The following is a 10011-nucleotide window of genomic DNA, read 5'->3' on the forward strand; positions in this document are numbered from 1 at the left end:
GACGTCAAACAGGGAGCGTCGAAGGGCTGACGTCTACGACTCCTTGATACCTTACTATCGCATCAGACGGTCTAGCGAAATGAATGATCTGGAATTGCTTTCTACGTGGAAACAAAAAGCTTACATTTAAAGGAAATTATTTGGAGAATACTTTCAGGTAAGACACGCACTGTTCAACATATTGCAGTCTCGCTTAATAGCAAGACAGCTGGGTGGACCGACAGGAATGCAATGACAGGTCATTTGTTGTTAGCCGATCCGCTAACGTCACGCCATCCTCGGCTGGGATTGCTACCAATTTTATATTGCACAAATATGTGGACAGAAGGGTCGTTATTTATTTTCTTCGTTACTAAACCTGCGTGGTTGAAACTCGTCTGTCAGCCTGCCCCGACGACCTTTAAATGTTCCGGGTTTCCCCGAGTATTATCGGTCAAAACAGTTTACACTTCCTCATATTTGAGATATTTACACTGTATATAGGAACGTTCCAGACAGATAGCATTTACGGAATTACAATGCAAGTGAAATATAACATCTGACATTTTTTTGCATGCATCATCTCCCAATTGAGGACACTCGACAATGAGCTAACAGTGTAGTGAATTGTGTTTGTTACTTTGTTGCGCTCCAGTGAAGGCCGACAAGGGGTCTTTTGAGAGAGACGCACCAGTCCCCGGGCGGGTCTGCTACCCCGGCCATAATCTCCTCTAGCCTAATATTAGCTATCTTTCTTGTAGGAACAGTATGCACTGGTATTGTGATAAATGTTTACGAATTTTCTTCCTGGATATGTCACATGAGAGAGTCACATGGAGTCCCTTAAGTAGCCTATCTCTTTGCTACACGTCAGGGTGTTAGACTCGAATGTCTTGTTTGTAGACTTGATTTTAAGGGCCCAAACCTCAGTGTGCAATGCCAAGCCTGCGTGATGAGTTGAAACATTGCACATCACGATTTAGCAGTTTAAGATGTGTAGTTTAACTGCAGAGAAGTGTGTGGACATCTTCATTTCTTCATGGTTCATCTGTCCTGCACCTGTGCCCAACTTGAGTTGGATGTGCACAATTGTGATGTTTTTTTCTTTGTTCTAGACTCTCGTTTCTCAACCCAGACTAGGATGTTTTCTCATTTTCTCATGTCTTCATGTACCCTCAAATATACCATTAACTCGTCAGTCTAAAACCTAGAGGATTATTGTCCAAAATTGACTCCTTTATTGTTTTTGCAAAGTGAAACTCCACGGCCGTTCACCAGTGTGTGTTCCTCTCCAGAAGTGAGGGAGTGGCGAGGTGGTGAGAGGCAGGATGAGTGGCGCCGCTCTGGGCATCACCATCGTGGTGGTCTTCTTCCTGGCCCTCTTTCTGCTGCACCGCTACGGAGACTTCCGGAAGCAGCAGCGCATGGTGCTGTTTGGCACCCTGCTGGCCTGGTACCTGTGCTTCCTCATCGTCTTCATCCTGCCGCTGGACGTTAGCACGGTGGGTACCGGTCTGGATGAGAATGCAAGCTCTGCAGTCATAGGAATCAGTAGTAGTGGATCTTCTGACAAAAGGATGCTTGGACAAATCCTTTAAAAGCTCTCAATTCTTATTTTGAATTTTGAATTTTCTCTTTCTGTCTTCCTCTCTGTGTGCCCCTCATCTCTCTCTCTCTCTCTCTCTCTCTCTCTCTCTTTTCTGCATCCTTTTCTTTATGGCTGGGGAAAACTGATTGTAGACCATCTACAAGCAGTGCATCATTGACCATGAGGAGCACACGGTCACTCCCACTGTAAACACAGTCCTGTCCACTGTAAACACAGTCCTGTCCAATCAGACTACAGGAAACTCCACAAAGAGGTCAGAATTCTCTCGTTCCCACTCCTAGTAAAGAACAATAGAGTATGTGAGATTGTGCGCTTGAGTTTGCATTTGCTTTTTGAAAGCAGTTTAAATGTAGGACTTCCTCTCTCCTACTGATTCCAGCATTCTTGAGTTTGCACTATTTCAGAAACTGGGCACATGCTGAGAGAGTAATTATACAAGTCTTATGCAAGAGAATTACACAACAATGCTTGGCAGATTAAAGCTGGTGTGGGCACTTTGAGTTTTTTGAGTTGGCGTCGCCCCTCATTTTTATGCCGTGTGCTGCTCTTGTGTGTTCCAGCTTTCCCAAGGCATGCCACAAGCCATGGAGCTACATTCCCGATGGGATCATGCCCGTGTTCTGGAGGGTGGTGTACTGGACCTCGCAGTGTCTCACCTGGTGAGCGCACGCATGGGGTTTCTAAGCAGCCAAGTCTCTGCTAATCTGCCAATCAGTTACATTTCAAACTAGTTATCCATATACTGTACATGTGCTACAAGGTAATGCTAGTCTTGGTACGATAGACATGTGTAATGCTTGTCTTGGTTAGATAGACATGTGTAATGCTTGTCTTGGTTAGATAGACATCTGTTATGCTAGTCTTGGTTAGATAGATACCGTATCTAATGCTAGTCTTGGTTAGACAGATGTCTTTAATGCTAGTCTTGGTTAGATAGATACTGTATCAAATGCTAGTCTTGGTTAGACAGATGTATTTAATGCTAGTCTTGGTTAGATAGATACTGTATCTAATGCTAGTCTTGGTAAGACAGATATCTGTGTAACTTTTTTATTTGTGTTGATCAATGAATGTCCAGGTTGCTGTTGCCCTTCATGCAGTCGTACGCCCGCTCAGGCGGCTTCTCCATCACGGCTAAAGTCAAGACGGCCCTCATAGAGAACGCTATTTATTACGGCACCTACCTGCTGATATTCGGTTCCCTGCTCATCTACGTGGCCGTTCACCCAGAGTGGCACCTGACATGGTAAATGTTTCCGCACCGCATGCAATCTCTACGACCCACACTCTCAAGAGAGGTTTCTCTCTGTTAGGGTTAAATATGTTAAATATGTAAACAACCAGAGAGAAAATCTATTACACTAGGTAAACATTCCCTCCCTCTATCATCTAACATAAAGCAAACAAATGTTACTCAGTGCAGTGTTATCGGTTAACAGACTCAAGAACAGATTTGTTAAATGCGATGATCTGCATTCGGTTTTCACTTAATTGAATAAATGAAGGAGTTTTAGCTTTGTGTTGTGTTGGCTTTGTGTTCCTTTTAGACTTTGAGCCATGTAGCTCATCTGTCCAATCATTCCCCTGCCTGTAGGTACGAGCTGCAGACCATCGGTATCACAGCTGCCAACACCTGGGGTCTGTTCCTGCTGGTGCTGCTCATGGGGTACGGCCTGGTGGAGATCCCGCGCTCCTACTGGGAGGCCTCCCGCCACGGCCACCTCCTCATCAAGACCTACTTCAAGCTGGCCAAGCTGATGACGGAGAAGGCCGACTCCGAGGAGAACCTGGAGGACGTCATGGAGGTAATCGCCATGGCGACAAGAGGGCTGTGAGAGGGTGTTGAGGGAGTTGTTGAATGAGAGTGGCTGTGGTTAACTTTCAAGTTGTGTGTCATCGGTGAAATCGGCTCCAAATTTAGTGTGGTTTTACACTTTGAAGTTTCTGTCTCTGGTCAACACCCCTGTGATTCTCTGTACTAATATGTGTCCAACTGTAGTTCTTAATCTGTATTTATCTGTTGTCTGTTAGGAGGTGAGAAAAGTCAGTGAGGCTATCAAGTACAACCATCCACTGAGGAAGAACATCGACACCATTCTAAGAAAGGTAGGACATTTAGATTTACCTTGAGGAGGAGGTCCGTTATCAGTCCTGTAATAGTTGTAGGTTTGGTGCTGATTGTGGTCTTCTTGTTTAGTGTCCTGTTGAGTATCAGGAAAGGTTTGGCAGGAACATGGATGACTATGAGGACTATGATGACAAGGAGAACACCTACCCCAGCGAGAAGAGTCTGGCCAAACTCCACAAACAGGTATGGAGACATGGCCTCAGAGAAACCTGCCACTGCTTCTGTCTGAATCATGTTACAGAAATCTGTAGAACACGAGCACACACGTGACATTTGTGTTTGTGTGTGTCTGCATCTGTGTGTGTGTGTCTGCATGCATGTGTGTGCGTGTGTCTGCGTGTGTGTGTGTGTGTGTCTGCATGCGTGTGTGTGTGTGCGTGTGTTTGTGTGTGTGTGTGTCTGCGTGTGTGTGTTTGTGTGTGTGTGCTCATATGCGTGCGTGTGTATGTGTGTGTCTCAGGCTATTTACGCCGTGCAGAGACACAACCGCACCCGCGTCCAGTGGCAGATGCTGCTGGAGGAGGCCTTCCACCTGGAGGACGTGTCCCAGAACGAGATCAGCTCATCGCACGAGTTTGTCCACAGCTTCCCCTCGCTGGAGCCGCCGGGCCGGTTCAGCCGCTACATCTACACGCCCGCCGTCGGTAGGCTACGCTTCAGGCACCCCACTCCTCTGAGCGAGACCACTGTGCCTCAGGCACCCCACTCCTCTGAACCCCACTCCTCTGAGCGAGACCACTGTGCTTCAGGCACCCCACTCCTCTGAACCCCACTCCTCTGAGCGAGACCACTGTGCCTCAGGCACCCCACTCCTCTGAACCCCACTCCTCTGAGCGAGACCACTGTGCTTCAGGCACCCCTCTCCTCTGAACCCCACTCCTCTGAGCGAGACCACTGTGCTTCAGGCACCCCACTCCTCGAGCGATGCAGCTAAAGTAACACAGTGATGAAGAAGCTGTGATGTAGATACTTCACAGAGCAAGCGGAGTAAAATGTTTAGCTCAGATGTACCATATAAAATAACCAGAGCACTACACTTATTTCTTATAGTGCATGTCTTTATTGTGTGTTTCATCAGAATCCCAGTACAAGAGTTAAATCTCACATTCAGAAATCAGTCTTCATCATGACATCATCTATATTCTAGAGTTTTGTCCTTTATGTGACCGTTATACTCAGCAGCCATCTCTGGCAGTGGGGAAGTTCACAACATTAATACGGAGAGTGTGAGTAAAGTCCATTCCTGGTGTGGTTCTGTTCTAGAGTGGTACTGAGAGTGTGAGTGAAGTCCATTCCTGGTCTGGTTCTGGTTCTGTTCTAGAGTGGTACTGAGAGTGTGAGTGAAGTCCATTCCTGGTCTGGTTCTGGTTCTGTTCTAGAGTGGTACTGAGAGTGTGAGTGAAGTACATTCCTGGTCTGGTTCTGGTTCTGTTCTAGAGTGGTACTGAGAGTGTGAGTGAAGTCCATTCCTGGTTCTGGTTCTGTTGTAGAGTGGTACTGGGAGTGCCTGCTGAAGCAGTGGTTCTTCCGGGTGCTGTCGGTGGTGCTGACCCTGTTCTCCGTGGCCGTGGTGTGGTCCGAGTGCACCTTCTTCAGCACCAACCCCGTGCTCTCGCTCTTCGCCGTGTTCATCCAGCTGGCCGAGAGGGACTACAACTACCTGTACATCGAGGTGAGGCGCCGGATGGAAACGCTGAGAGATTAATAATAATAATAATAATAATAATAATTAATTTTATTTGTAACGCACTCTTCATTCAGAAGAATCTCAGAGTGCCAACATATTAGAAACTAACTATAATGCTACAAATAAAAATGAATTAACATAAGCATAATAGAAAACTTAGTGGCAGTGATTTAACACAAGGCCAGATGGGTTGGTAATAGTGAAATATAGCACTGTATCACTTCTGCTGTTTGACTTTGTTCTTTTAAAGTTGATATAGTATTTTAGAAATGAATTGACGCCCATCTGTTTTGAGATTGTGCGCGTGCGGAGTGCTTATTTTAATTGTTTAGGTGCTTGAAGCAGGTATGTGGTTTTTCTTTGACTGACTTAAAACATAACCAATCGGAGTGTATTTTCCCTGTTTTCCTCCAGATGGCGTGCTTCATCACGATCTTCTTCCTGTGCACCTGCGTGTACTCCACTGTGTTCCGCATCCGAGTGTTCAACTACTACTACCTGGCCCCGCACCATCAGACCGACGCCTACAGTCTCCAGTTCAGCGGCATGTAGGTCACCACAGCTCCATTTACTCAGGGGTAGTTGAGACTGCTGGACTGAGGGCAGGGGCAAGGGTAAGGGTAAGGGTAGGGGCAGGGGCAGGGACAGGGACAGGGGCAGGGGCTAGGGCAGAACAGGTGTACCGTTACTGCATGTTCTCCTGTTGAGCTAATCAGTAGCACCCTTAATTAGCTTTACTTAGCTAATCAAGAAGAGTATTTATAATTAATTAAACTGGCATTGAAACAGGGAGAGAGAGATAGAATAAACACTTTGCAGGGAGGGGGGAGCATGAGCAGGATTTAGAGCTCGTAGTGTAGAGCGTGTATCAGCATTGGGATTCAGCCTTGTTTACCTTGTGGTATCTAACCCTGCTGACTTCCTGTTTATCTTGTGGTATCTAACCCTGCTGACTTCCTGCGTGTCCCTCTCCAGGCTTTTCTGCCGTTTGACTCCTCCTCTCTGTCTGAATTTCCTGGGTCTGATCCACATGGACTCCGCCATTTCCCATCAGGCCAAGGAGCAGACAGCCTACACCTCGGTGAGTATCTCGACCTTCATCATTTGGAGTAATCAACCTCTTCATCAGTTCTCCCACTGATTCCATTCCTGGCCTCTCAAAAGTAGAATCACGTTATTTTTTTTAGATGAACGTCTGCAAGCCTTTAAAAAAAAAAAAAAAAATGAAAATTGTATTAGTTTCACTTCCTTTTGCGAAAGAACCTGATACTAACCTTATTGTCACAATCTATCAAACTTCACAACTTTGAGGGTTCATGAACTGCCAGTCCTCCTGTTACCGATCAGTGCGTAGATCTGGTCTCCTCTGCAGTGCAGGGCCTCACCGTTGACATTTGTCTGACCGTTAACAGCCCCCAAGGCTCCGGCCCATCCTTTCAGTGCAGCACTGCTGAGGAGAAAAGCTGCAGGATGGTTGTGCTCAGCTAGTTTGCGTTGCGTTGCGTTAGGTTGCCTTGAACTGTGCTGTGCAGTTTCCTGAGGGAGTGTGAGTGCAAGCCATGGCTCTGTGAAAAGTGATCGGATCTCTGCTTGTCTTCCTCCTCTGCTCTAGATTATGGGTTCGATGCGCGTCCTGTCTTTCATTGCCAACGGCTTCTACATCTACTACCCCATGCTCATCGTGCTGCTCTGCATCGCCACGTTCTTCAGGTGAGGCCCGGGCTGAGTGAGAGACCATATTAGATCAAGTCAGGCTCTAAGTGCTACTGCTACTGATTAGCCACTAAATCGCTAAAGTCACCAAGAGTGGATGATAATGAGATAATGTGAACTCTGCCATATTAAAAAAGCATTACGGAAAGTCTTCTATTTCTCTCTCTGTGTGTGTGTGTGTGTGTGTGTGTGTGTGTGTGTGTGTGTGTGTGTGTGTGTTTGTCCTTTCCAGCCTTGGCACTCGTTGTCTGAACCTCATGGGCTTCCAGCAGTTCATGGGAGACAATGAGCTGACCTCAGATCTGATTGATGAGGGCAAAGAGTTACTCCGGCGAGGTTCGTTTCTCTCTCCAGTACATTGAGTGTGTTCAGTAGGCTGACGAGTTAGCAGAAGGGTAGATTTGTGCAGGCCTCTAACAGTCTAACATCACGTCCATCTCTACCCAAATCCACGGAACAGAGAGAAGAAAGCGACAAAGAACAGAGGATGGGGAAAACCGGAGAAGAGTAAGTTTGGACATGTCTGCTGTCTTCCCAATGATCAGACACATATTCATTAATCAGAGGGTCCAAGGGGTTATATATTTTTTTTCTTTCTATTCTTTTGTGAATGAAATGGATTTTTAGAAGTGACGGAGAATGATACTGGAATAATAGCCAATTAAAGGTAGTCCTTGGGCAGTGTTTTTAAAGACCTAACAGTCGGCTTAATCTACAAGAGCACTTGGCATATTTTCAATATTTTCATATTTTCAACATGCCTGAGCTCACCTTCCAGCCCGGTGTAGGCTAGTCCCTCCCTGGCTAATGAAACTGTCAATCACAGGAGTGGAGGGAGCGCTATGGCAACCGGGAACAGAATTCACCAAGGAACCGGAACGTTCAGCAGTCTGAGATGAAGGAGACCAACTACTCCGACTCGGCCAACGCCAGCACCGGCAGGCGTAAGTCTCCTCTCCAACACCAGCAGGCTAGTCTGACCCAGCCCAGCGGTATCCAGGCATCCCTGCCTCTCATAGAACTCATTCATAACAACAATTCATCTGGTGTACAACATGGACAAAAACCATGTGTGTTTCATTAGCAGTGGCCAGCTTCATGTTTGTTTGAGATGTTTTCTTGTTTGGTGTAATTATGTTGCCCAAGTGAACTCTTCCTCTCGTGACTAGAAGCCAAGTACACTCGGACCAGCCAGGTGGAGAGGGACGGCATCGAGCTCCTGGAGGACGCCGAGCCTCTGGACTTCAGTGCTGACATGCCCTCAGACGACCCACTGGGGGCAGATCCTGGCAGGTTAGGGTTTCACTAGGGCTTTGTGTGTGTCTGTGTGTGTGTGTGTGTGTGTGTGTGTGTGTGTGTGTATTCGCATTTCCTGCCTCCCCTCATCTGTTCACTCTCCCTTATGACACCAATATTCCAAAATATTCCAGCAATCCCAACGCCACCATATGACTTCCTGTTTATGGGCTATTCATTCTTACCATGCAGAGCCTGATTGGCTACAGGCTGTCACATGTCCATTACCAGGCATGCAGCAGCTTATTACATTTCAGAATCAGAAGAATCAGAATCAGGTTTTATTGGCCAAGTAAGTTTGCACAAACAAGGAATTTGACTTGGTAAAGTGACTCTCAGTGTGCTTACACAAAATATACAACACAATACAATACAATACAAACAAACAAACAGTGCAACAGTGCAATGGACTAAGGAGTTTAAAAAAGTATGTACAAGGCGGAATGGCTATATACAGTAGCTGTGAAATGTTGCACAACAGTAGTGCAAAGAAGAAGTGGAGAGTGCGAGAAGTGCAGGGATAAATATATAAATATAAATATATATGCTACAGTGGGTTAGTTGTTCAGTAGTGAGACGGCGAGGGGGAAGAAACTGTTTTTGTGTCTGGAGGTTTTAAATGGACTTCCCATGCAGTGGGCATATCTAACTGATGACCTTTTAGTGTTTGTGTGTACAAGATGCTCGTAGTTCCATTTTGAACTCCCAGCTGCAACTGTCTGAGTCTGTTCACCTCCAGCACATTCATGAAATCACTGAGGCATAAAGTTGAATTGCTTATGGATAGCTCGTCCTCAGTCATCCAGATGAGCTGTGCTGGAGTAGTTTGTGCTGCACAAGAGTCAGGCTTCAGGCCTGTGTTGATCACCACACTCTGGTGATCTCAGAGGAGCGGATGTGAAATAGAGCATGCCAAAGAGTTTTTAGAAGCACACCTTCTTTTTCCACAAACACACCTTCTTTTTCCACAAACACACCTTATTTTTCCTCAAACACACTTTCTTTTTCCACAAACACACTTTCTTTTTCCACAAACACACTTTATTTTTCCACAAACGCACTTTATTTTTCCACAAACGCACTTTATTTTTCCACTAACACACCTTCTATTTCCACAAACACTTTTTTTTCCCCCTCCGTAGAAAACCTGGTGGGAGGTACCTGTCCATGTCGTCTTCACGGAGCCGAATCTTCGATGACGTCTGAGACGAACCTGAAAACAAAAAACAATAGACGGAAGAAAAGAATGAAGAGAAGCAGTCACAGAGCCGTGCTCCTCTTCCTCTCCCCCACCAGCCCAGCGCTCAGAGAAGGAATCAGGGCCGTAACTAGATCTATGTGTGTGTGTGTGTGTATTCTGTGTCCTCAGCCTCTGGTGTATGTAAAACACAAGTGATTTTCTTCACACACTTTACACAAAGTCACTGCTAGGATAGTGTGTGTGTGTGTGTGTGTGTGTGTGTGTGTGTGTGTGTGTGTGTGTGTGTGTGTGTGTGTGTGTGTGTGTGTGTGTGTCTGTCTGTCTAATAAGTAGGTAGATGTGTGTGGTGGCTGCCAGAACAGGTCTGATGACTTTGTCCTCGAGAAACAAAGCACTCG

At 46.2% G+C, this 10011-nt stretch overlaps 1 protein-coding gene across 4 annotated transcripts; it reads left to right on the plus strand.

Annotated features, from left to right (window-relative positions):
* Positions 1-9776, plus strand: lmbrd2b (LMBR1 domain containing 2b). Of its 4 annotated transcripts, none has more exons than XM_031577545.2 (18): positions 1-157; positions 1275-1481; positions 1720-1841; positions 2149-2247; positions 2667-2834; positions 3183-3393; positions 3620-3694; positions 3786-3899; positions 4177-4360; positions 5207-5388; positions 5818-5951; positions 6379-6484; positions 7016-7113; positions 7349-7452; positions 7577-7623; positions 7943-8060; positions 8286-8409; positions 9555-9776. In XM_031577545.2, exons 2-18 carry the CDS (start codon positions 1308-1310, stop codon positions 9616-9618), a joined length of 2124 nt encoding a protein of 707 aa, XP_031433405.1. In that variant the 5' UTR covers positions 1-157; positions 1275-1307; the 3' UTR covers positions 9619-9776. The 4 variants fall into 4 exon arrangements, with proteins under 4 accessions (XP_031433405.1, XP_042565320.1, XP_031433406.1 ...); XM_042709386.1 differs by having other exon boundaries at positions 8289-8409; XM_031577546.2 differs by having other exon boundaries at positions 10-157; positions 1278-1481.
* The last annotated feature ends 235 nt before the right edge of the window (positions 9777-10011 follow it).

Source organism: Clupea harengus, chromosome 12 (assembly GCF_900700415.2).
Source record: "Clupea harengus chromosome 12, Ch_v2.0.2, whole genome shotgun sequence".
Lineage (NCBI taxonomy): Eukaryota > Metazoa > Chordata > Actinopteri > Clupeiformes > Clupeidae > Clupea > Clupea harengus.